The sequence below is a fragment of the Salmo salar genome, chromosome ssa29 (genome assembly GCF_905237065.1).
Source record: "Salmo salar chromosome ssa29, Ssal_v3.1, whole genome shotgun sequence".
NCBI classification, from domain to species: Eukaryota; Metazoa; Chordata; class Actinopteri; order Salmoniformes; family Salmonidae; genus Salmo; species Salmo salar.
Genome location: NC_059470.1, coordinates 19,527,219 through 19,554,913, shown reverse-complemented (window position 1 = coordinate 19,554,913; position 27,695 = coordinate 19,527,219). Strand labels below are relative to the sequence as shown.

General features: G+C 39.1%; 1 protein-coding gene across 2 annotated transcripts; it reads left to right on the top strand.

Moving 5' to 3' along the window:
• The first annotated feature begins 8,041 nt into the window (after positions 1–8,041).
• LOC106590267 (myosin-7) lies at positions 8,042–27,379 on the top strand. Of its 2 annotated transcripts, none has more exons than XM_014181089.2 (38): positions 8,042–8,257; positions 8,581–8,724; positions 8,820–8,976; positions 9,062–9,089; positions 9,181–9,286; positions 9,789–9,881; positions 10,306–10,369; positions 10,457–10,555; positions 10,984–11,087; positions 11,174–11,312; positions 11,426–11,544; positions 11,726–11,875; positions 11,978–12,148; positions 12,324–12,633; positions 12,747–12,820; positions 12,996–13,201; positions 13,300–13,423; positions 14,154–14,290; positions 14,380–14,635; positions 14,890–15,132; positions 15,219–15,395; positions 15,493–15,638; positions 15,716–15,806; positions 15,887–16,276; positions 16,384–16,510; positions 16,609–16,727; positions 16,816–17,012; positions 17,186–17,369; positions 20,442–20,607; positions 20,706–20,830; positions 20,916–21,224; positions 21,337–21,540; positions 21,886–22,182; positions 22,321–22,425; positions 22,535–22,630; positions 22,724–22,858; positions 26,833–26,881; positions 27,257–27,379. In XM_014181089.2, the coding sequence occupies exons 1-37, from the start codon at positions 8,057–8,059 to the stop codon at positions 26,851–26,853; spliced, it is 5,814 nt and encodes a 1,937-aa protein (XP_014036564.2). In that variant the 5' UTR covers positions 8,042–8,056; the 3' UTR covers positions 26,854–26,881; positions 27,257–27,379. The 2 variants fall into 2 exon arrangements, with proteins under 2 accessions (XP_014036564.2, XP_014036565.2); XM_014181090.2 differs by having other exon boundaries at positions 8,049–8,257; positions 12,324–12,630.
• The last annotated feature ends 316 nt before the right edge of the window (positions 27,380–27,695 follow it).

Genomic DNA, 27,695 nt, shown 5'->3' with positions numbered 1-27,695 from the left:
CTTTCATTCTCTACTATTATTCTGACATTTCACATTCTTAAAATAAAGTGGTGATCCTAACTGACCTAAAACAGGGAATTGTTACTAGGATTAAATGTCAGGAATGGTCAAAAACAGAGTTTAAATGTATTTGGCTAAGGTGTATGTAAACTCCCGACTTCAACTGTATGTTCCTAAATATTTTACTCCGCAACCTGGAATTCTTATTTGGGAGCACAAGTGCGCCTAGAAAAAAACCACACACAGATAATGATTAGGCTTCGCTGTACCTCAGCCTCTGAGTGGTATAGAGAATAAATCGAGCATATTCGTGACAGTCGTGGTTGCACAATTACTACAGAGAAAACAGTTTGTTTGTAGCTCAAACCGTTCCAAAGTTATGAGGCATAATGTTGTTTTTTTCTGTTGGCGGGCTACATTTTACATTCATAAACCATGTCCTGGGCAGTTCTAAAACGACTTCCTTCATCGGGACTTTTGCTTCAAAAGTAGCTAGGATTCATATAGGCCTAATGTAGGCTATATTCTCAATCTTAAAAATATTTATTTACGGTGCTCCTTAACCCTGCATTTTGTAATTGCTGACAATTCTTATCATTAAAATACTACCTCAAATATTTTTCATTGTGCTCCTAAATGTCTTTGTGTGCTCCTACATTTTTTACTTAGGAGCACAAAATGTCAGTGTAGAGCAGGGAACACTATGACTTGCTCTCTGTGTCCTTAATCACGTCATGCTTATGAATTCGGAATTGTCATCAGCTGACATGAGTTGAGTTCTCTATGACCTTCCATTCAGAACAGGTGCATGGATATTCTAATGATAGTACAGTCTTTAAACCACATAGGAGGGTCAGGTTACACGTTCCAACAGCAGATCAGTGGAAAGGTGCCCAGCCATTCCTTCAGTCTGACAGACAGTGATCATAACAGAAGCAGACTGAGGACGTATAAACAAAGGTTAAGCCTAAAATAGAATGTTGTAGAAGTGAATAGAAGTATTCATATGTTTAGATGTAGAATAACAGCAGCTAACTAGCTACAGATGCGGTCAAATATATTGGCACCCTTGACCTGTACAAAGGAGTGCAATGGAGAAGAATGTTCTGTTTTTTCAAAACTGGTTGAATAGCTATTTTTACCTTGTAGGCACCTGCTACTTACCACAGGTGAGAAATTACACAGTAAACAAGAATCATTGCCTACAAGCAAATTCATTTGAATTTTAGATAATTTATTACAGGCCATTTTTTACTTGGTCCTGTGCAGTTATTAATCAAACAAATAAACATGTCAACACCAAAAATATGTAGTCATACAAGGATGCCAGTATATTTTACCGCATCTGTAAAAGAGAAAAATCACTAGACAGTTTGTAGGTTTGCATAGTTGGGGTCCGTTTGTTCGGTGTTCGTTTGCTTGCTGTCAACGCGGTGTGTTATAGGGTTCACCCACCCGCCGGTGTGCGACAGACGGAAGTCAAGAGAACATTCATAACAATGGTGTGAAATGTATTCTACTGGTAATTAGGATTCAATCAATATCATCTTGGCTGTTGCTTCTTTTGAAATTAATCTTTAAGAGAGACAATATTTTAAGCATGTACTGATATTGCTTCATCGTAATGATTACACTATTTTTTTTGACACAATCAGTAGTAGTTTTAAGTTAGTAAATTTACCCATGCATTCTTCTCAACAAAATGGACATTCCTTACCAGAATAATCAACATTAAATGCTGTCTAATTAAGCAATAAGGCCCGAGGGGGTGTGCTATTTGGTACAATATACCATGGCTAAGGGGCGTTCTTAGGCACGACACAACGCGGAGTGCCTGGATACAGACCTTAGCCATGGTACTGTATATTGGCCATATACTACAAACCCACGAGGTGCCTTATTGGTATTATAAACTGGTTACCAATGTAATTAGAGCAGTAAAAGTAACTGTGTTGTCATACTCGTGGTATACGATATATTATAAATTGGGTGGTTCGAGCCCTGAATGCTGATTGGCTGACAGCCGCGGTATATCACGGGTATGACAAAACATTTATTTTTACTGCTCTAATTACGTCGGTAACCAGTTTATAATTGCAATAAGGCACCTCGGGTGTTTCTGGTATATGGCCAATATACCACGGCTAAGGGCTGTATCCTGGCACTCCACTTTACGCCATGCGTAAGAACAGCCCTTAGCCGTGGTATATTAGCCATATACCAGACTCCCTCGTGCCTTATTGCTTAAATATACTATACTAGGTCTGGTTCCATATGAAAGCCATGAATGCGTCATCTTTCAACACTTAATTTTGATCTGATACTAAGCTACATACACTCCTCTAAATATGTATTTTGAAAGTGAAGCTAAAACTTTTAATTTGGTTCTATACTCCAACATTTTGGATTTGAGATCAAATGTTTCATATGAGGCAAAGGGGACAGAATGTCACCTTTTATTTTAGGGTATTTTCATACATATCTATTTTACAGTTGACAAATGAAAGCACTTTATGTATTTAGTCCCCCCATATGAAGGTGTCATTAGTATTTGGAGAAATACACTTATATGTGTATTAAAGTAGTCAAAAGTCTTGTATTTGGTCCCGTATTCCTGGTATGCAATGACTACACCAAGCTTTTACTCTACAAACTTGTTGGATGCATTTGCAGTTTGTTTTGGTTGTGTTTCAGATTATGTTGTGCCTAATAGAAATGAATGGTTAATTATGTATTGTGACATTTTGGAGTCACTTATAGCAAATAAGATTATAATATGTTTCTAAATACTTTGATGCTACCGTGATCACGGAAAATCGTGAATGAATCTTGAATAATAAAGATTGAGAAAGTTACAGAGGCATAAATAGAATAGCCCCCCAAAATATACCAACCTCCCCTGTTATTGGTAGTGGTGAGAGGTTGTCTTGTGCTTGTTTAACTTTCTCACTCATCATTATTCATGATTAATTCATGACTGTCTGTAATCATAGTACCATCCACATTAATGTAGAAGTGTTCAGAAACATATTATATTCTTATTTACAATAAAAGTGATTTCAAAATGGCAAAATACATTATTTACCATTAATTTCTATTGGGCATAACATACAGTGCATTCGGAAATGTCACGTCCTGACCAGTATAAGGGGTTATTTGTTATTGTAGTTTGGTCAGGACGTGGCAGGGGTGTGTTTGTTTAGAGTGTTTCGGGGTTTGTTGGGCTATGTTCTGATTTAAGAGGGGTGTTTGTTTAGAGTGGTTCGGGGTTTGTTGGGTTATGTTCTTGTTAGTCTATTTCTATGTTAGTTCTAGTATGTCTATTTCTATGTGGTGTTTGTTGGGTTGACCTTCAATTGGAAGCAGCTGCTCCTAGTTGCTTCTAATTGAAGGTCCTATTTAAGAGGGGTGTTTTTTCTATGGGATTTTGTGGGTAGTTGTTCTTTGTATAGCTGTAAGCCTTACAGGACTGTTTATCGTCGTTGTTTTTGTATACGTGTGTTTTTGTTTTGTTTTTCCTTCTTTCTGCCTATTAAAAAGAAGATGAGTATACACACTCCCACTGCATTTTGGTCAAATCCATACGACACTCGTGACAGGAAAGTATTCAAACCTCTTGACTTTTTCCACATTTTGTAACGTTACAGTGTTATTCTAAAATGGATTAAATGAAACGTTTTCCTCATCAATCTACACACAATACTCCATAATGACAAAGCGAAAACAAGTTTTTAGATTTGGAAAATTTCCGACTCTTTGCTAAGAGACTCAAAATTGAGCTCAGGTGCATCCTGTTTCCATTGATCATCCTTGAGATGGTTCTACAACTTGACTGGAGTCCACCTGGGGTAAATTCAATTGATTGGACATGATTTGGAAAGGCACAGTCCTGTCCATATAAAGTCCCACAGTTGACAGTGCATGTCAGAGCAAAAACCAAGCCATGAGCTCTCCGTAGAGCTCTGAGAAAGGATTGTGTCAAGGCACAGATCTGGGGAATGGTACCAAAACATTTCTGCAGCATTGAAGGTCCCCAAGAACACAGTGGCCTCCATCATTCTTAAATGGAAGAAATTTGGAATCAACAAGACTCTTCCTAGAGCTGGCCGGCCGGCCAAACTGAGCAATCGGGGGAGAAGGGCTTTGATCAGGGAGGTGACCAAGAACCCAATGGTCACTCTGACAGAGCTCCAGAGTTCTTCTGTGGAGATGGGAGAACCTTCCAGAAGGATAACCATCTCTGCAGCACTCCACCAATCAGGCCTTTATGGTAGAGTGGCCAGACAGAAGTCAATCCTCAGTAAAAGGCACATGACAGCCCACTTGGAGTTTGCCAAAAGGCATCTAAAGGACTTTTAGACCATGAAAAACAAGATCCTTTGGCCTGATGAAACCAAGATTGAACTCTTTGGAATGAATGCCAAGTGTCACATCTGGAGAAAACCTGCCTATGGTGAAACATGGTGGTGGCAGCATCATGCTGTGGGGATGTTTTTCAGCTGCAGGGACTGGGAGACTAGTCAGGATCGAGGGAAAGATGAACGGAGCAAAGTACAGAGAGATCCTTGATGAAAACCTGCTCACCTTACAACAGGACAACGTCCCTAAACACACAGCCAAGACAACGCAGGAGTGGCTTCGGGACAAGCCTCTGAATGTCCTTGAGTGTCCCAGCCAGAGCCCGGACTTGAACCCGATCGAACATCTCTGGAGAGACCTGAAAATAACTGTGCAGCAACGCTCCCCATCCAACCTGACAGAGCTTGAGAGGATCTGCAGAGAAGAAAGGGAGAAATGGGAGGTGTGCCAAGCTTGTAGCGTCATACTCAAGAAGACTCGAGGCTGTAATCGCTGCCAAAGGTGCCTCAACAAAGTACTGATTTAAAGGGTTTGAATACTTATGTAAATGTGATATTTCCGTTTTTATTTTTTATAAATTTGCTAAAATGTCTAAAAACCTGTTTTTGTTTTGTCATTATGGGGTATTGTGTGTAGATTGATGAGGGGAAAAAACAATTTAATCTTATTTTAGAATAAGGGGTCTGAATACTTTCCGAATGCACTTTAATCTGAAACAAAACCAAAACAAACAGAAAATGCATCCAACAAGTTTGTATTTACAAGCTTGATGTAGTCATTGCGAGCTAGGAATATGGGAATGAATATGGGACCAAATACTAAACCTTGACAACTATAATAAACATATAAGTGAATTTGTCCAAACACTTATGACAAATTCTGGGACCAGATACATACAGTGATGTCATTTCTAAACGGTAAAAGAGATATGTATGAAAATATCCTTAAATAAAAGTTGACATTCTGTACTGTCGCCTCATTTGAAAGATTTTTATCTCAAATCCAAAATGTAAAGTTTTCACTTCACTGGAGTGTAGGTTCATGCAGGTGAAATCTACAAATGTTTCCCCTCCAATCACATATTAACACACACACACACACACACACGACAGCTGGGAATTCGACCCTTAACAGTGTCATTGAGTAGCATGTGATATATTCAGCTCTGGAAGCTAATTCGGTAACATCACTGCTGAAAGGAGACGCAAGGTGTTAAGTTGTAAGGCACCTCTGCCCCCTGCACGGGTCTTTAAGGAGGGGAACTCTCTCTGGCGATGACAACTACTTATTATCACCTTGTTGACTGCTTGTAGACAGCTTTACACTAATGTATTGACAGCTATCTCGACCTTTCAGAGAGTGTTACTATAAATCAAAGCCCTTATGCCCCTTGGCTCAACTCCTTATAAAGTATTCTACACAGGTTACACTTAACCCATTAGCCATCGCATTACACAGGTTATTATAACTTTTTCAAGAGGAAAGTGCTCAGGAAATGTAATCACATGTCTTTATTACTGTGCGAATGTTCTTGAGATTCTCTATGCTCACCTTCAGTGAACATTAGAGGAGTCAAACTTATTCCAAATATCTCTGATGAATAAATAATATGTGATTAAGTAGGTCAATGAACATCTAACTGCATTATGCTGTACATCCAATTACACACCATTAAAATCCCTAAAAACATAAATGACCAGCTGAATACAGGTTATGAAATGAAATGAGGATGTTTTAACTTATTTTTCCTCATTTTGGGACTAACGGTACTGTAAAGACCTGCTGCTTGCTATTGTCGATCCAAACTACCTCACAATAACAAACTCAGAAGTAAAACAACATGGGTAATGCTTTCAGTGCATCCTCTGTCCACCCTGGAATAGCCTACAACGAGCCTGATAGGTCAAAGAGGTATACACCTCTAGCCCCAAATACAGATCTTCTAAAATAATCAGACTAATTTATTATAATAGATGGCCCATCTCCATATAGGGCTGAGCAACACTCTTTATAAAGGGTGTCGGAGACCAGGGGGAGACAGACCAGGGGGAGACACAAGGCACCGGACATCCTGAAGGTAAGCATATAGAGGCAGTCTGCTGAGGAGGGTAAAGATAATCATTACAGGACCTAACAATGGACATAACCACACATAGCTGGTCAGTTGACTGATATTTGTATTTGTATGTCTATTTCCTTTTCAGTAGAAATTATTTCCACCAAAACGTATCCAAGGGGTAATCAACAACTGGTAAGAATCATAATCTTCAAAAAAATAGGTTGTACAAGATTCCTCCTAATGGTTTGAGTGAAGTCTTCAAATGTGTTTCATGAAAAGTATAACAGCTTGCCAAATTTGTAATGCAAACATTTTGGTGTTTGTACACATCAATCTAGTCAACTTTCACAGATGTACAGACTCTTTTGTTGATGAGTTTTCTTGCAACGCACGAAATGCAGATGAGCTTCGTGATTTACATAATTTCACTGAAAACCCACACTAACAGACGGTTATATAAACAGTATTGCACTTTTCATGTTGCCTACTTTTAGCCAGCTAACAGCCTAACCACGGAACAAGCGACATTATGGACTAATCATTAAAATCATGTTGCAACAGGATTATTTTTGCTGTGACAATATAGGTCAAATTAAGATGCTACATCTGTATATATTGTATAACATATCTCTCATGTAAAGTAATGAATTACAATAGTCAGTTTCATCACTAACACAAGCGGTAAATATCAGCTACAGTGGACGTAGCTACTTTTGGCCTGCTGTGAAAGTCACATGATTTTGTTTATTTACAATGTGCTATTGGTTGGCTGACCTTCACATTGTTAAAATGAACTCTTATTAAACTATGACTCTAAATCTGGTAGCCTACTGCTGTTCTGCCTTGACCCTCATGTCTATTTTAAGCTTATATTTTAAAGTTCTATTGTTCCGCCAAGACCATTATGCTATGGTACAATATACTACTCATATACAGTACACCTGTATACATACAGTAGTGATACTAGTATACAATTTTCCAATTTACATAGGTCTTTGGTGGAAAATGTTTGGGATCAAATGTTTTATTTACATTATGCATTCCAAAAATGGTACCAGAGAGAAGTGAAATACAGCCCTGGTGCCCTAAAGTTGATGATTTATTTAATATTAGTGCTTTACACTGATATTAGATTATTACCACAATATGCACGGTTCCCTTTTTCATTAACAGAATAAAATGTAAAACTATCAAAATGTGGTTCATATTGTAAAACATATTGTAAAGTATGAAGATCTAAATGGTTGTTCTTTCTTAAGTTTGAGAATTGTTTGTCATGAGAATCCTAGCATACAACAAACCATGGCAACAGTGAGAGGACAGCCACATGTAAATCGGGAAGTTTAGCTACATCTGCTTCTACATATGCATTGCTTGCTGTTTGGGGTTTTTGGCTGGGTTTCTGTATAACACTTTGTGACATCGGCTCATGTAAAAAGGGCTTTATAAATACATTTGATTGAAACAAATGTAATTGATAATTGAACCTAATAATAATAATAGATACACACATACCTGCATAGATTTAAGAATGGGGGCCGCGTTGATGGCAGTGTTTGGGTCTGCACCTTGTACTGTACGTAATATGTACATACTGTAGGTATTCAATGGTCTGTTCCTGCCTTTACAGAATTAAAAATGGTGGACAGTTTGATGGCAGAGTTTGGCGCCGCAGCGTCCTATCTGCGTAAGTCAGACAAGGAGCGTATGGAATGCCAGACTAGACCCTTTGACATAAAGAGAGAGTGCTATGTGCCTGACCCTGAGGTTGAATACGTCAAGGCCACAATCACCAGCAGAGATGGAGCTAAAGTCACCGCTGAAACTGAGTTTGGAAAGGTAAATATTTTGGTGAAAAACATTTCTGGAAAATCATAAGATAATACATTTTTCTACTACGATAACTCAATGATTGATGAACTATTAATTATAAACTGAATTGAGTTATGTGCTTTTAATGTTTACTATTAAAATTATTCTCACAAGAGAAAATAAAAAAAGCAGAATCCTAACATGAGATCTATAACTTTCAAGCAAATCAGGCATTACATGTAAATGTATAATTTGCGAAAATTCAACACAGTGTATAATCAATCTCAAGTTAGGATTTGTCTCTACACCTTAAAAATGTAACAAAACAATTTCATTTGCTCTTCTTTCAGACTGTTACTGTGAAGGAGGAGGACGTCCACCCCCAGAACCCGCCAAAGTTTGATAAAATTGAGGACATGGCGATGTTCACCTTCCTGCACGAGCCCGCTGTGCTGTTTAACCTCAAAGAGCGTTACGCAGCCTGGATGATCTATGTAAGTAATGACCTGTCTGCTAATATCTCCATTAAATCAAATATTAATTCAAATGAATGAAACTAAATCTGCGGTATCCCTCTTGTCTTCCACAGACCTACTCAGGGCTGTTCTGTGTCACTGTCAACCCATACAAGTGGCTGCCAGTGTACGATCAGTCTGTTGTCAATGCATACAGAGGCAAGAAGAGGAGTGAAGCTCCACCTCACATCTTCTCCATTTCTGACAATGCCTACCAGTACATGTTGTCAGGTAAAATATAATTTTTCCTTTTCATCTACATAAATCAAATGATATTTGGATAATGTCACATTTACTGATACTTCTCTTTCAACAGACAGGGAAAATCAGTCTGTCCTTATCACGTAAGTACATCAACCAAAGGTTATATCCATTTAAGACTATTTAAAGTTAAGAGAAATTCTGAGACATTACCATTTGTATTTTCAATTCCAGTGGAGAATCCGGTGCTGGAAAGACTGTTAACACCAAGAGAGTCATCCAGTATTTCGCCAGCATTGCTGCTGTTAGCGGAAAGAAAAGTACATCTGATGAAAAAAAGGTCAAATAGAATACAAAACATTTATATACTTTTTAATATTAATAATAATTTTTTGAAAAAAATGTGGGGATGGTAAATACGTTTTCAGTGTAAACTTAAACGACTAAAACCAGATAAGTATATAGAAAAGATAACGGATCAAAATATTTTAAAAAAGATAATCTTTGAGAACTAATAATCACTCAATTAAAAATTAAACAGTCAGGGAGAATTTAAAATTCCCAAAATGTTATAATGTTTGAGTCACTCAGATTGCATAAGAACAAGGTATAAGCCATGGCATAATGTGTAGAATTATTGAAGGAAATTAACTTTAAAAATGAAAAATAATATTCTCAGCCGCATGGCAAAATGTATAGAATTGCAGAATATTTGCTTTGAAACTATAAAACTGCATCATTTTCCACGCCCGCAGCATTCTTCATGGCTGAATGTGTTAACCAAATATTTCATACAGATCTTTATTGCATTATTTTAACACTGTGTGGTTGTTGGTTTGTAGGGGACCCTGGAGGATCAAATCATCCAGGCCAATCCTGCCCTGGAGGCTTTTGGTAATGCCAAGACCATCAGGAATGACAACTCCTCCCGATTTGTACGTTCGGTCTTTGTTTGCAGTCAAATATCATTTAAATCTTATCATACATGTTCATCTTATCTGTTGTATTTTGTGGTTGAAATTTATTAGGATACAATTAATTGATGTCATGACATCAGCTAATTTTCTCAGGTCCATCACCTAATCAACCCTTTTGGGACTGTATATCAAATCAAATATCAAATATGTATGTGTGCAACAGAGCTGGGTTTCAATAGTATTTGTTTTCTTTTCAATATTTTCTGTGTTTGATTGAGAACCAGATAGGTGGAATTTAAACTTGTAGGACTATTCCATCAGTTCCATTACACAATGCAAGCTCAATCATGCACACCTACTTAGGTATTCAAAAAGAAAACAAATACTACTTGAACTCTGATCTAATGTGATTATTAATTTCTGCTTTGACAATAACTTACAGGGTAAATTCATCCGAATTCATTTTGGAGTCACTGGGAAGCTTTCATCTGCTGACATTGAGACTTGTGAGTACAATACTCAATTTGACAAGGCTTGAACAGATCTCTTTGACAGGAAACATTCATATCAAAAGCACTTTCCATACTGATCAGATCTTCTGGAGAAGTCACGTGTAACTTTCCAGCTCAAGGCTGAGAGAGACTACCACATCTTCTACCAGATCCTGTCACAACAGAAACCAGAACTGCTGGGTGAGTATTGAATCATCAAACTCAGTAGGGTTGAGGTCAATTCTGGATTAAACTGAACATTTCTGATGAAATCCAATTAAATTCTTATGGTGCAGCCCAGGCAGTGCGCTACCCCATCCCCCCACTGTAAACCTCACAAAACAATATAGTGTGATTTTTAAAATTTTCTTTGTCCACCAGAAAGGTGCAATTATTTAAATTATGTTTAAGCTCACAACACTAATACTCAATACACACAAAACAATCTCCAGCTGCAGTTTTTGAAACTTGATTAGGGCTAATTTGTTGACCTGTCTATTTATAAAATGACTTGTTTTAAAAACAATGGCAATTTTCTAATTGACCCCAATCCAAATACTGATTATATTATGTTATGACCTATACTACACCATCAACAGAAATAAACTGAGCTGTTCAATTCTTTTCAGAGATGTTACTCATCACCAGCAATCCCTATGACTATGCCTTCATCTCCCAAGGAGAGATTGCTGTAACTTCCATTAATGATTCAGATGAGCTAATGGCTACTGATGTGAGTAATATATCTATATACTGTATATGCAATAATATTCCAACCCCTTCTCCAATGCAAAACAATTACCTTTCATTTGGGACTAGGATGCCTTTGATGTGCTGGGATTCTCCCAAGAGGAGAAGAATGGCATGTATAAGCTGACTGGTGCCATCATGCACTACGGCAACATGAAGTTCAAAAATAAGCAGCGGGAGGAGCAAGCAGAGGCAGATGGCACTGAGGGTGAGTGCTGAGGATTTAAAACCTTTCACTTCAATATGCAGTAGTATCTGAAAAATCTGAAAATCTAAATCAGTTAGATTGCCTCTTCCAATCATAAAACTTTGCCTTTCTAGATCTTGACAAAGCTGCATATCTGATGTGCCTCAACTCTGCTGACCTAGTCAAGGGCTTGTGTAACCCAAGGGTCAAGGTTGGAAATGAGTGGGTCACCAAAGGTCAGAATGTCAACCAGGTGAGTCTCCCAAAAAATGTCATAATATTGAGCATGAAACTTGTCTATAAAGTTGCTAAGATGTTCATACCTGTAATTCTCGATTGAACATGCTTTTTTGGCCAGGACTAGGCCGATCGGTGTCTTGGAAACTGTCCTTTGTGTTTATGTTGAGGTATTTTCTTCTCTCAATATTTTGTAGGTGTACTACGCTGTTGGTGCACTGGCAAAGAAAATTTACGAGAACATGTTCCTCTGGATGGTGATAAGAATCAACCTTACTCTGGACACTAAGAATGCTCGCCAGCACTACATTGGTGTGCTAGACATTGCTGGCTTTGAGATCTTTGAGGTGAGTCTTTGATGTAAATTTGATAAAAAGGACACATCATAAAACGATTCATCTAAAAAATTACAGCTGACAAGATAAAGTAACTGTGAATTCTTATTTCAGTTCAACACATTTGAGCAGCTGTGCATCAACTTCACTAATGAGAAGCTGCAGCAGTTCTTCAACCACCACATGTTTGTGCTGGAGCAGGAAGAGTATAAGAAAGAGGGAATTGTCTGGGAGTTCATTGACTTTGGCATGGACTTGGCTGCCTGCATTGACCTCATTGAAAGGGTTAGTGTCTTCAGTTGTGCAGTAGTTTATATGATGTATATTAAGTAATCTTTGAGGTTTTGAAATATTACAAGGACAGTCTTCATAAATGTATCTCAAAGACAAATTATTCTGATATTTATTCACAATGCCTTTCCCTTAACATAAATGTATTTCCATTCATTCCTTCCACCAGCCCATGGGTATCATGTCCATCCTTGAAGAGGAGTGCATGTTCCCAAAGGCCAGTGATAATACATTCAAAGCTAAGCTGTATGATACGCATCTGGGCAAAAATGCATGCTTCCAGAAGCCTAGGATTGTTAAGGGTAAACCAGAGGCCCATTTCTCCATGGTTCACTATGCTGGCATTGTTGACTACAACATTGGTAACTGGCTGGTGAAGAACAAGGATCCTCTGAATGAGACTGTGGTCGCACTGTTCCAGAAGTCAAGTCTTAAGTTCCTGGCCAACCTCTTTGCAAACTATGCTGGTGCAGAAGGAGGTACTATGTGTTCATATCTGCAAAGACTACAACACACTCAAATAAATAACAATCCACAGTATATCATAGTAATAATAATAGTATATTTGAATAGTTATTTCATTATCATACAGCACCTGAAGAAAAAGCGGCTGGAGGAAAAAAGAAGAAAGGCTCTTCCTTCCAGACTGTGTCTGCATTGCACAGGGTAAATCTGAGCTTAAATAAACATATGTATGATTAACAAATGTATTATATTTGCACTATACTTGAGATGAAAGTATGTTGTGGATTGGCATGTTAGCATTAAATGCTGTTGTGACTCGTGAGGTACTTGGAGACTCATTCACCGATGTAAAATTCTACATTTGTCATACTCACAGGAGAACTTGGGTAAACTCATGACCAATTTGAGGTCTACTCACCCCCACTTTGTGCGTTGCATCATCCCCAATGAGACCAAGACTCCTGGGGCCATGGAGAATCCTCTGGTCATGCACCAGCTGCGCTGTAACGGTGTGCTGGAAGGCATCAGGATCTGCAGAAAGGGCTTCCCCAACAGAATCCTGTATGCTGACTTCAAACAAAGGTAAAATAATTATTCATTTCCTTATGAAAATAAATTCAACTGTTTACCTATTCAGGTGTTCCATTTTTGAAGATAATTGTTTTCTAATTTAAATTCAGATACCGCATCCTCAATCCAAAAGCTATCCCTGAGGGTCAGTTCATGGACAACATGAAGGCATCAGAAAAACTGCTGGGCTCTTTGGATATTGACCACACCCAGTACAGATTAGGACACACTAAGGTAAATTCTCTAATTGTGCGTTCGTAACCAAGTGGGAAGTGGGATTTTACCACATACGACTCAGAAATATCCACTTGAACGCCCATCCAAATGATAATTCTAGTGTGAAAATCGTCAATTATCCTGAGCTCCCTCTTCTCTCACAAGCTGAACTCTTGACGTCACCTACTAAGGAAAAGACCTCAAACAGCATTTTCGGACAAAACTTTATTTATAAAAATAAATCTATTAATATGGTTGTTGAAAACTATCATTTTTTTAACATGCATGATAGCTTTACTTTTAGTTTATGGATTATGCAGCTTGTTGGCCATTAACCTCTCTTGAAATAACTGCTAATATACAACTGATAATGCTTATCTTATGTCATCTGTCTCTTGGGCAAATGGGTCCAGTTACACATTTATACTTCGTATAGGGCCACAATGTAGTAGATCTAGATCTACAGTAAGCAGTTAAAAGCATAATGGCCAAACCGTTTGAGATGGACTTTCTAACTTTAAAGACCTTGCCAAATTTAGTAACTCTTGGTCAACATGCTGGGTCTGATGTTATAAAATCAATTGCTCATTACAGAAGTAAGAAATCAGCAATCTAAACATGACTGCCACGTTTTGTAAATCTGGGGGACACCACATTCAAATTATTTATAGTCAACTGTCAGAAAAATACAACCCCACCAAATACAAGACGATCCAAGCACCACAATATGACCTTTGTGTATCTTCAGGTGTTCTTCAAGGCTGGTCTCCTGGGTCTACTTGAGGAGATGAGAGATGATCGTCTCGCTCTTATCATCACTGCATTCCAGGCCAGATCACGTGGTCTACTTGCTAGAATTGAGTTCCAGAAAATGGTTGACCGCAGGTAGAAATTAGATTAGCTTAACATTTTGCAGAGGATATGTTAGGGGTGAGGAACGATTGTATTAACCATATTTTATACAAATGTTGCAGGGATGCCTTGCTTGTGATCCAATGGAACATTCGTGCCTTCATGGGTGTCAAGAATTGGCCCTGGATGAAGCTGTACTTCAAGATCAAACCTCTGCTGAAGTCAGCAGAGACTGAGAAGGAGATGGCCAACATGAAGGAAGAATTCCTGAAGCTTAAAGAGGCTTATGCTAAATCTGAAGCCCGTAGAAAGGAGCTGGAAGAAAAGATGGTTTCCATTCTCCAAGAGAAGAACGACCTGCAGCTTACAGTCCAAACTGTGAGTAATATTAACTGCACTACAGTTACTTTGCAGCAGTCACATCTTTGGTCAAAATGGCCTTTCTAGTTAGCTTTTAGCTAAGAGCTAACAAGAGAAAAAGAAAAACAGAGAAAAGAGACATGATTTTCTAAATAGATACGTACAATCAGTGGAGCATTTGTCAATCATTTGTAGTGTCCAAATATGCCTCCAAACAAACTTTTGAGCATTGGAGAATATGACATAATTACAATATATTGACACATTGACAGCAAGAAGACAGTATTGTTGATGCTGAAGAGAGATGTGAAGGTCTGATCAAAAGCAAAATCCAGCTTGAGGCCAAAGCCAAAGAGCTGACAGAAAGACTGGAGGATGAGGAGGAGATGAATTCAGAGCTAACTGCTAAGAAGAGGAAGCTGGAGGATGAGTGCTCAGAACTCAAGAAGGACATTGATGATCTGGAGCTCACTCTGGCTAAAGTGGAGAAGGAAAAGCATGCCACAGAGAACAAGGTAAACACTTTTCTTTATTACTGTGTTGTTAAAACTCAAATTAATATGTTTGGAGGAAGTGTAATGACGATGTTCTGTTTTCTTAGGTTAAAAACCTTACTGAGGAGATGGCAGCTCTGGACGAAATCATTGCCAAGCTGACCAAGGAGAAGAAGGCTCTGCAAGAGGCTCATCAACAAACACTGGATGACCTGCAGAGTGAGGAGGACAAAGTCAACACGCTGACCAAGGCCAAAGCCAAACTGGAACAGCAAGTTGATGATGTGAGTATCAAATAGGAATAGGAAAATTAGTGATATCCTAAAAACAAGCTTCAGTGAATTGGTTACTCCAAAAATTGTTTTACATAACCTTTATCAGCTTGAAGGGTCTCTGGAGCAAGAGAAGAAGGTGAGAATGGACCTTGAGAGAGCCAAAAGAAAGCTGGAAGGAGACTTGAAGTTGACCCAGGAAAGCCTAATGGACCTGGAGAATGACAAGCAGCAGATGGAGGAGAGAATGAAGAAGTAAGATCAGAGATCAAAATATGCTAACAAAGTATTATTCAATAGAAAACACAAAAAATGCATATTCATCTCAACAGGAAGGACTTTGAGATGAGCCAACTCAACAGCAAGATTGAGGATGAGCAAGCCTTGGGTGCCCAGCTCCAGAAAAAACTGAAGGAGCTGCAGGTAATTCGAGAAAATTGTTGAAACGCTTTAATTCTTAAAGTCACATTTGAACTAGATGAATTGAATTCCTACTATTTTAGGCCCGCATTGAGGAATTAGAGGAAGAGCTGGAGGCTGAAAGAGCTGCCCGTGCCAAGGTGGAGAAACAGAGGGCAGACTTGGCCAGAGAGCTAGAAGAGATCAGTGAGAGGCTGGAGGAGGCTGGTGGAGCCACTGCTGCCCAGATAGAGATGAACAAGAAGAGGGAGGCTGAGTTCCAGAAGGTGCGCAGAGACCTTGAAGAGGCTACCCTGCAGCATGAGGCTACAGCTGCCACTCTGAGGAAGAAAAATGCTGACAGTGTAGCTGACCTGGGAGAACAGATTGACAACCTTCAGAGAGTGAAGCAGAAGCTGGAGAAAGAGAAGAGTGAGCTCAGGCTGGAGCTGGATGATGTGGTCTCCAACATGGAGCAGATTGTCAAGTCCAAAGTATGTGGTATCATTGAGCAATCTTTAAATGTATGCTTTTTCTTGACATGCTTTTTAAGATGCAATCTAGTGATGCTGTTCTGTCATTAAAAAAAATCTGTTTTAAGACAAACTTCGAGAAAATGTGCCGCACTCTAGAGGACCAGATGAGTGAATACAGGACGAAAGCTGAGGAAGGACAGCGATCCATTAATGATTTCACCATGCAGAAAGCAAAGCTTCAAACTGAGAATGGTATATTAACAAAAAACCTGGACATCCACATGAACACCCACAAAAAATAACCAGATTAAGTAATATAATTTAAAATAATTTGAATATCATGAAAACAGGAGAACTTGCCAGACAGTTGGAGGAGAAGGACTCTCTGGTCTCTCAACTGACCAGAGGTAAGCAGTCCAACGTTCAGCAGATTGAAGACCTCAAGAGACAATTGGAGGAGGAAGTCAAGGTATTTAGACAAAGAATGCAGAGTCGCTTATCCAACTACATTTATCTTCAGGCATAATCACAGATCCTTTTTTAAATTTCCTTACCAGGCAAAGAACGCGCTTGCCCATGCAGTGCAGTCTGCTCGCCATGACTCAGATCTGTTGAGGGAGCAGTATGAGGAGGAGCAGGAGGCCAAGTCTGAGCTGCAGCGTGGCATGTCCAAGGCTAATGCTGAGGTGGCTCAGTGGAGAACCAAGTATGAAACTGATGCCATCCAGAAGACTGAGGAGCTTGAGGACGCAAAGTAAGGATGTTCTATTACTTTCTCTTACTTTTCAGGCTATTTAACGTTGGCTGAATGAGCGATACACAAATGTACATGATGAATAATACATGGATTACCTGTTATACAACCGTTATATATTAGAGAAAAAAGGCAGCTGTTCGGAAATGTGTTTCTCATCTATATCAATCTAGGAAGAAACTGGCTCAGCGTCTGCAGGATGCAGAGGAAGCTGTGGAAGCTGTAAATGCTAAATGCTCATCCCTGGAGAAGACTAAACACAGACTCCAGAATGAGATTGAAGATCTCATGGTGGATGTGGAGAGATCTAATGCAGCTGCTGCCTCTCTGGACAAGAAGCAAAGGAACTTTGACAAGGTAAGAAAAACACATACGGAATACACAAGTCCTATTAGCCTTCATTATAGTACATTAGGGGCGGCAGGTAGCCTAGTGCAGTGGTTGTCAAATGGTAAATTTATGGAACACTCACTTATAAACGTTTCCTTTGAAATGCACATGGAATTTTGACATGGGTGCTACCAGAAAGTATTCATACCACTTGACGTATTCCACATTTAGTTGTGTTACAGCCTGAATTCAAAAGGAATTAATAGAAAAAATGTTAAATCACCCATCTACACACAATACCCCATAATAACAAAGTGAAAACTTCAAATCAAATTTCATTGGTCACATACACATATTTAGCAGATGTTATTGGAGGTGTAGCGACATGCTTGTGTTTCTAGCTCCAATAGTGCAGTAGTATCTAACAATTCACAATAATACATACAAATCTAAAAGTAAAATAATGGAATTAAGAAATATATAAATATTAGGACGAGCAATGTCGGCATGGCATTGACTAAAATACAGTAGAATAGAATACAGTATATACATATGAAATGAGTAAAGCAGTGTGTAAACAATTTTAAAGTGACTAGTGTTCCATTATTAAAGTGACCAGTGATTCCATGTGTATGTATATACTTTAGGGCAGCAGCCTCTAAGGTGCATGGTTGAGTAACCAGGTGGTAGCCGGTTAGTGATGGCTATTTTATAATTTGATGGCCTTGAGATAGAAGCTGTTTTTCAGTCTCTCGGTCCCTGCTTTGATGCTCATGTACTGACCTCGCCTTCTGGATGATAGCGGGGTGAACAGGCCGTGGCCAGGGTGGTTGATATCCTGGATTATCTTTTTGGCCTTCCTGTGACATCGGGTGCTGTAGGTGTCCTGGTCAGGTAATGTGCCCCAGGTGATGCGTTGGGCAGACCGCACCACCTTCTGGAGAGCCCTGCGAGAGGTGCAGTTGCCATACCAGACAGTGATACAGCCCGACAGGATGCTCTCAATTGTGCACCTGTAAAAGTTTTTTGAGGGTCTTAGGGGCCAAGACAAATTTCTTCAGCCTCATAAAGTTGAAGAGGCGCTGTTTTGCCTTCTTCACCACCACACTGTCTAATAACAAAGTGAAAACATGTTTTTAGAAATCTTTGCAAATGTATTGAAAATGAAATACAGACATATCTCCTTTAAATAAGTATTTAGACCCTTGAGTCAATACTTTGTAGAAGCACCTTTGGCAGGGATTATAGCTGTGAGTCTTTCTGGGTAAGTCTAAGAGCTTTCCATACCTGGATTGTGCAACATTTGCCCATTAGTGTTTTAAAAATTCTTCAAGTGCTGTCAATTAGTTGTTGATCATTGTGAGACAACCGTTTTCAGGCCTTGCTATAGATTTTCAAGTTGATTTAAGTAAAAACTGTAACTCGGCCACCAAGGAATATTCACTGTCTTCTTGGTAAGCAACTCCACTGTAGATTTGGCTTTGTGTTTTATTGTCCTGCTGAAAGGTGAATTCATCTTTCTCTAGGATTTTGCCTGTGCTTAGTTCCAATCCGTTTCTTTTTTATCCCCCAAAAACTCCCCAGTCCTTAATGATTACAAGCATATCCATAACATGATGCAGCCACCACTTTGCGTGAAAATATGGAGAGTGGTACTCAGTAATGTGTTCTATTGGATTTGCCCCAAACATAACACTTCAGGACAAAAAGTTAATTGCTTTGTCACATTTTTTACAGTATTACTTTAGTGCCTTGTTGCAAACAGGATGCATGTTTTGGAATTTTTAATTCTGTACAGGCTTCCTTCTTTTCACTCTGCCAAATAGGTTAGTATTGTGAAGTAATGTTGTTGATCCATCGTCAGTTTTCTCCTATCACAGCCATTAAACTCGCCTTGTGAGAAACCATTAGCAAGGCAAGTATGATTATGCTTAGCTATGTACAATAGCTTCTGCCATAGAAACCATCAGAGCATGGTTTTGTGTCTGTTGTTGCACATTTACAGTGCAGAAAAAACGGTCCTCTCTAGCCCAAACCTATTTTCATCTATAGACATAATTTACAGAGAGAAACTAAATATTTCTAGCATGGATTCGCGGGAAGCTCTTAAAGGGGTACACGCAAATGAATCAGAATGAATAAGGGACTATGAAAATATATCAAATAAACACTATTTAATCTATAAAAACCTTTGTCACAGAAAATAGATGATTAGTAGTATGGATCAGATGAGATGAAGGTCATTACCACTAAATAAATTAATAGGGACATTTTTGTTGTTCTGCAGATTTTATATACTGCATATATATATTTTTACCCCCTTTTTCTCCCCAATTTTGTGACATCCAATTGTGATCTTGTCTCATCGCTGCAACTCCCCAAAGGGCTCGGGAGAGGCGAAGGTAGAGTCATGCATCCTCCGAAACATGAACCGCCAAACAGCGCTTCTTAACACCCACTCGCTTAACCCGGAAGCCAGCTGCACCAATGTGCCGGAGGAAACACCGTTCAACTGACAACTGAAGTCAGCCTGCAGGCGCCTGACAAGGAGTCTCTAGATCGCGATGAGCCCAGTTAAGCCCCCCCGGTCAAACCCTCCCCTAACCCGGACGACGCTGGGCCAATTGTGTGCCGCCCTATGGGACTCCCGGTCACAGCCGGTTGTGACACAGTCTGGCATCGAACCCCAGGTTGTAGTGACGCCGCAACATTGCAATACAGTTCCTTTAGACCGCTGCGCCACTCGGGAGGCTGCAGAATTTTTTATCCTATCCGTGTGCCATGGCTCAAAAAAGGTTGGGAACCACTGGCCTAGTGGTTATAAAATCGAGCCAGCAACCTCAGACAGGAAAACCTAGTGCAGAGTGAGCTGGAAACTGTAGAGTTGCTGGCATCATCCTGCAATCACCTGCCGTCGTGGCTTTGAGCAAGGCACTTAACCCCCTGACCCATTGCTTCCAGACCCTGTGTGTCCCAGGGGGTTGGCTTGTGAGCGTAAAGACATGTTTTTATTCTCTGTAAGTTAATGAACAATAAAGTATATCTTATCTTAATCATACACTGTATTGAAGCTACTTAAAACACCTGTATGATTTTCAGGTCCTGGCTGAGTGGAAGCAGAAGTTTGAGGAGTCTCAGACTGAGCTGGAGAGCTCCCAGAAAGAGGCCAGATCTCTCAGCACTGAGCTCTTCAAACTCAAGAACTCTTATGAGGAGTCTCTGGATCATCTGGAGACCATGAAGAGGGAGAACAAGAACCTCCAAGGTCAGAGCATAAGAATTAATGGCCTATATAACTTAGTCAATAAAATATAGATATGTTATAGAGAAAAGATTCTGATGTACAACTATATTTTTCCACAGAGGAAATTTCTGACCTGACTGAGCAGCTTGGTGAGGGAGGAAAGAGCATCCATGAGCTGGAGAAGATCCGTAAACAGCTGGAGCAGGAGAAGTCTGAGATACAGTCTGCTCTAGAGGAAGCTGAGGTGAGAATAGAAAACATTTAATGATGGTGAAAGTACCAGCATTTAATTAAGATTTTACAAACAATGGGTGGATATGTTCTCATAGGCCTCCCTAGAGCATGAGGAGGGAAAGATCCTGAGAGCTCAGCTGGAGTTCAATCAGGTGAAAGCTGACATTGAACGGAAGTTGGTGGAGAAAGACGAGGAAATGGAGATGAATAAGAGGAACCAGCAGAGAGTTGTGGATACCCTGCAAAGCTCCCTGGAGTCAGAGACTCGCAGCAGGAATGAAGCTCTCAGGCTGAAGAAGAAGATGGAGGGAGATCTCAATGAGATGGAGATCCAGCTCAGCCAGGCCAACAGGCAGGCATCAGAGGCCCAGAAGCAACTTAAGGGTCTCCATTCCCATCTGAAGGTATTACTTCCACACCATTGAATTAAAAACATTACTTTTGCCTTCAGATAAAGCCAAACCACACTGTGAAACAAGAAAATAAATATAGTAAAATCAGTAATTCTCTCTACAGGATTCTCAACTGCAGCTGGATGATGCACTTCGTAGCAATGATGACCTGAAGGAGAACATTGCCATTGTGGAGAGACGCAACAACCTGATGCAGGCTGAACTGGATGAGCTGAGAGCCCTGGTGGAGCAGACTGAGAGAGGCCGCAAACTGGCTGAGCAGGAACTGCTGGATGTTAGTGAGAGAGTTCAGCTGCTCCACTCACAGGTAAGTCAGTATTATAGAACAGTGTTCTCCTTAAAGATGGAGTCCTTAATGGTGAAACTGACATGTCTGTTTGTGATATTACAACAACAAAGAAGTTACTGCAAACAACAAACACAGTTTTTTCCTTTTGGACGTCATTGCAAGCGCAATAAAACAGCAGAAAATATACTGTACAATGTTGTGCAACGCTCCTCACTTCTACTTTGTCAACAAAACAAAAACAATAACAATGGGGGTTGGATGGACAGTGGCACTGTTTCCCCTACTACGGATTCCATCTTTAAATGTCTGCTACCTGAGGTACGTAGAGGTAATATAAACATAATTTGTCATATATATGTGTAGAACACCAGCCTACTGAGCCAGAAGAAGAAGCTAGAGGGCGACACATCCCAGCTTCAGAATGAAGTGGAGGAGGCTGTGCAGGAGTGCAGAAATGCTGAGGAAAAGGCCAAGAAGGCCATTACTGATGCTGCCATGATGGCAGAGGAGCTGAAGAAGGAGCAGGACACCAGTGCTCACCTGGAGCGCATGAAAAAGAACATGGAGCAGACCATCAAGGACCTGCAGCACCGCCTGGATGAAGCTGAACAAATCGCCATGAAGGGTGGCAAGAAGCAGATCCAGAAGCTGGAGGCCAGAGTAAGTGTCTAAGCTACATTCTCTTCTATGAATTCAATGTCACATTTCATATTTCTAGTCATATTTGTAGCTTTAAAATTAAAAGTAGTGGTAACTATCAAAATAATTGGAAATGGTGTGTCGATCATATCTTTCTAGGTGAGAGAGCTAGAGACTGAAGTGGAACTGGAGCAAAGGAGGAGCAGTGATTCTGTGAAAGGAGTCCGTAAATATGAGAGACGCATCAAGGAGCTCACATACCAGGTACATTATATACTTTAATTTGACAGGGCACAATTACATTAACATGCTCAGAATTAAATGTAAGATAAATCTACAGCATTACTATTTTTTCTCTTCTTTTTGTGTGCAGACTGAGGAAGACCGTAAGAATTTGAGCCGCCTGCAGGACCTGGTGGACAAACTGCAGCTGAAGGTCAAATCCTACAAGAGAACTTCAGAGGAGGCTGTAAGTAACCTTCTATCATCTAACTGATGCATCTGTAATTCTCAAATTATTTTGTTTGCCAGAAACATAAATCATATTTAACATTTTTCACAGGAGGAACAAGCCAATTCCAATTTGGGCAAGTTCCGTAAGATTCAGCATGAACTGGATGAGGCAGAGGAGAGGGCAGATATTGCTGAGTCTCAGGTCAATAAGATGAGAGCCAAGAGTCGTGATGCCAGCTCCAAGGTCAGTAAAGTCACTTTTTCAAGAATCCTAAAGGATAATTTGCAGACTTCCCTTGTTTTGTAGTGTCCTTGCAAAAGTATTCATACCCCTTGGATTTCTTCACAGTTTATTGTGTTACAAAGTGGAAGTAAAATAGATTGAACTGTAATTTTTTGTCAACAATCTACACAAAATACACATACAATCTACACATGCTCTGTAATGTCAAAGATGAATAGAAATGTAAGTGTTCAGCTCCCTGAGTGAATAAATATTTGGTAGCGATTACAGCTGTCAGTCTTCTTGGGTAAGTCTTTAAGAGCTTTACACACCTGGATTATGCAATATTAGCCCATTATTCTGTTCATAATTATTCAAGTTCTGTCAAGATGTTGGGGATCAAGGCTAGACAGCAATGTTAAAGTCTTGCCATACATGTTCAAGACGATTTAAGTCAAAACTGTAACTTGGCCACTCAAAATTCATTGTTTTCTTGGTAAGCAACTCCATTTGGCCTCGTGTTGTAGGTTATCGTCCTGCTGAAAGGTGAGTTCCTCTCCTGGTGTCTGGTGTAAAGCAGACTGAAGCAGGTTTACCTCTAGGATTTTGCCTGTGCTTAGCTCAACTCCTTATTCTTTATATCATACTCATATCATAATGCAGCCACCGTAATGCTTGAAAATAAAAAAAAGGAGGCAGTTACTCCGTGATGTGTTGTATTTGCCCCAATCATAAGGCTTTACATTTAGGCAAAAAATGATATTCCTTTGCTGTGTTTTGTTTTGTAGTATTAATTTTATTCTGTATATTTGTATTTTTCTTTTAAGTCATTATTGTGGATTCACTACAATGTTGTTGATGCATCCTCAGTTTTCGCCCATCACAGCCATTGAATTCTGTAACTTCTTAAAATCACGATGGCCAAATGGTGACACCCCTGAGCTGTTTCATTCCTGTCCTGCAGCTCAGTTCAGAAGGACGACTGCATCTTTGATGTGTCTAGGTGGATTAACTTGACCATGCTTAAGGTTAAAGAGATATTCAATGTCTGATTTGTTATTGTTACCCATCTACCAATCACTGCCCTTCTTTATGAGGCATTCTAAAAGCTCCATGGTCTTTCTAGTTAAATCTGTGCTTGAAATGCAATACTTGACTGAGGGACCTTACAGATGGATGTATGGGGGATAGAGGAAGGGTTAGTCATAAAAAACATCATGTGGCCCTTATTTCATACAGAGTCAGTCCATGTGATTTGTTAAGACAAATTTTATTCCTGAATTTATTTAGGCTAGCCTAAACAAAGGGGATGAATATTTAAATGACTATATTTGTATTCAATCCAATTTGTATTCATGTTTAAAAAAATCTTTTGTCTTCACTTTGACATCACAGAGTATTTTGAGTAGATTGTTGACAAAAATCGAATTTAATCCCACTTTGTAACGCAATAAAATGTGAAGAAATCGAAGGGGTATGAATAATTTCGGAAGGCACTGTAGATGAAAAAGCCTCAACTTTGAAAAGCTTTAAGACATATTTAATCAACTTGCTATTCATATTATCATTATATACAGTTGAAGTTTACATACACCTTGGCCAAATACATTTCAACTCAGTTTTTCACAATTCCTGACATTAAATCCTGGTAAAAATTCCCTGTTTTAGGTCATTTAGGATCACCACTTTATTCTAAGAATGTGAAATGTCAGAATAATAGTAGAGAGACGTATTTATTTAAGATTTTATTTCTTTCATCACATTCCCAGTGGGTCTGAAGTTTACATACACTCAAATAGTATTTGGTAGCATTGCCTTTAAATTGTTTAACTTGGGTCAAATGTTTCGGGTAGCCTTCCACAAGCTTCCCACAATAAGTTGGGTGAATTTTGGCCCATTCCTCCTGACAGAGCTGGTGTAACTGAGTCAGGTTTGTAGGCCTCCTTGCTCACACACAATTTTCCAGTTCTGCCCACAAATGTTCTACAGGTTTGAAGTCAGGGCTTTGTGATGGCCACTCCAATACCTTGACTTTGTTGTCCTTAAGCCATTTGCTACAACTTTGGAAGTATGCTTGTTGTCATTGTCCATTTGGAAGACCCATTTGCGACCAAGCTTTAACTTCCTAACTGATGTCTTGAGATGTTGCTTCAATATATCTACATAAATTTCCTCCTCATGATGCCATCTATTTTGTGAAGTGCACCAGTCCCTCCTGCAGCAAAGCACCCCCGCAACATGATGCTGCCACCCCTGTGGTTCACGGTTGGGATGGTGTTCTTTGGCTTGCAAGCCTCCCCCTTTTTCCTCCAAACATAACAATGGTCATTATGGCCAAACAGAAATGTAAGTGTTCATTTTTGTTTCAGACCAGAGGACATTTCTCCAAAAAGTATGATCTTTGTCCCCATGTGCAGTTGCAAACCGTAGTCTGGCTTTTTTATGGCGGTTTTGGAGCAGTGGCTTCTTCCTTGCTAAGCGGCCTTTCAAGGTTATGTCGATATAGGACTCATTTTACTGTGGATATAGATACTTTTGTACCTGTTTCCTCCATCATCTTCACTAGGTCCTTTGCTGTTGTTCTGGGATTGATTTGCACTTTTCGCACCAAAGTACATTCATCTCTAGGAGACAGAACATGTCTCCTTCCTGAACGGTATGACGGCTGCGTGGTCCCATGGTGTTTATACTTATGTACTATTGTTTGTACAGATGAACGTGGTACCTTCAGGCATTTGGAAATTGCTCCCAAATATGAACCAGACTTGTGGAGGTATACCATTTTTTTCTGAGGTCTTGGCTGATTTCTTTTGATTTTCCCATGATGTCAAGCAAAGAGGCACTGAGTTTGAAGGTAGGCCTTGAAATACATCCACAGGTACACCTCCAATTGACTCAAATGATGTCAATTAGCCTACCAGAAGATTCTAAAGCCATGACATCATTTTCTGGAATTTTCCAAGTCGTTTAAAGGCACAGTCAACTTAGTGTATGTAAACTTCTGACCCACTGGAATTGGATACAGTGAATTATACGTGAAATAATCTGTCTGTAAACAATTGTTGGAAAAATTACTTTTGTCGTGCACAAAGTAGATGTTCTAACCGACTTGCCAAAACTATAGTTTGTTAACAAGAAATGTGTGGAGTGGTTGAAAAACGAGTTTTAATCACTCCAACCTAAGTCTATGTAAACTTCCGACTTCAACTGTATATATTGTTATTCATAATTGATAACAATGCATGTTTATTAATTTGCTGCCATCTATTGTGTTCTGAAACTATACAGGACAAGATCCAGAGACATTTTGATTGAATGCCAATAGTCAGAATGGCGTCATGGATTTATTTTTCCATTAACATTTTGGCTAAATCATAGTATTTAAAATATAGACAAATGATATCAATAATACCTCAGGTGAGGACCAACATAGCTGATAATGATTTTTGATTGGAGTTCCCTTTTTTAAACTACATTGTTGGTTAGGGGCTCGTAAGTAAGCATTTCACTGTCAGGTCTACCTGTTGTATTCGGCGCATGTGTCTAATACAATTTCATTTGGTTTGATTATTCCCTCGACGCAGGTGTTTTGAGGATATATCGGCTTGGGGGTAGAATTGCGGCTAAATCTAGAATTGTTTTAGATTATTCATTGAATCTGTGCGGCAAACAGCTTTAACAGTTGTAACTCATTTCTGTAATACTGTAGTTGAAGAGAAAAATATATGAGTGTTTATTGAATTCTTTAAATGGACGCTATTGCGCCAATAAACATTTAGTAAAAGCTTAGTGTTGGCTATTACACAGTAAAGAGAATCAGATACATGTTTAGTATCTGTATGGGACAGCATGATGTTCATAGTGTACCATAATACATACCTGTTGAAGTTTCCACTCATATATTTTAAGGACCCAGTAAATGGCAGTATGAAATGTATTCCTTTACACAGTAAAATTAAAATGTTCTCATAATCCATCCATCTTCTCTGTCACAGAAAGGAAAGGATGAGGAGTGAGGCCAAGAGTTGTGATGCTGGCTCCCAGGTCAGTTCTTTTAATCAGATGAATTATATTGGTTATAATTTGTAAATTGCCTCATGTATGACAACAGCCTCTACCTAATAGCTCTGTAAATATTTGATATCCAACAGCCATACTATTATTCATTACCATTTTCTTTTATATATTGTATAAGACAGGATCAAATATGAATTGGATTATTGTTCACAAACATTATTTCAAAAGCATATCTTGGTTTCAGTGGTCACTTTCTGTGCTATGCAAGCAAAAATGTTTTAATAAATGATTTATTGGAATAGTTGATGGAAATATTTATATGAAGAACAGTATTTAATAAGACGTTTTTCAGAAAATACAGAAGCACATTTTCTCAACCTTTATTTATCTTCTTTGTCACAGAAAGGACATTATGAAGAGTGAAGCTCTCGGATGGACCTTTCTGAAAATCTATTGATTGTAGTGCTTTAGTCTTTCTTTATTCTCCATGCAACATGAGAAGAATAAAGTCAATTTAAATAGCCACTCTGTGTATTGCTTGTAACATGTTACCTGTATACCAAAGGTTTTCCATGTCTGGTATAGACTTCAAGGATGTTGTTGATTCCAATACAAACAGGAATTCCATCAAGAAAATGACATTTAATGTCCCATAATCTAAAATGGTTATTTATCTCAAATTGACTAATAATCACCTGGCCCAGTGATATGCTGAACAGAAATGGACTTGTCCACTAGTACCCACATCATATCATATTGTTAATCTGTTGTCATACATACTGAAAGGGATCTTTCATCATTTCAGTGCTGTGAGTATTAGCTTGCCCTAGGCCTAAGGACA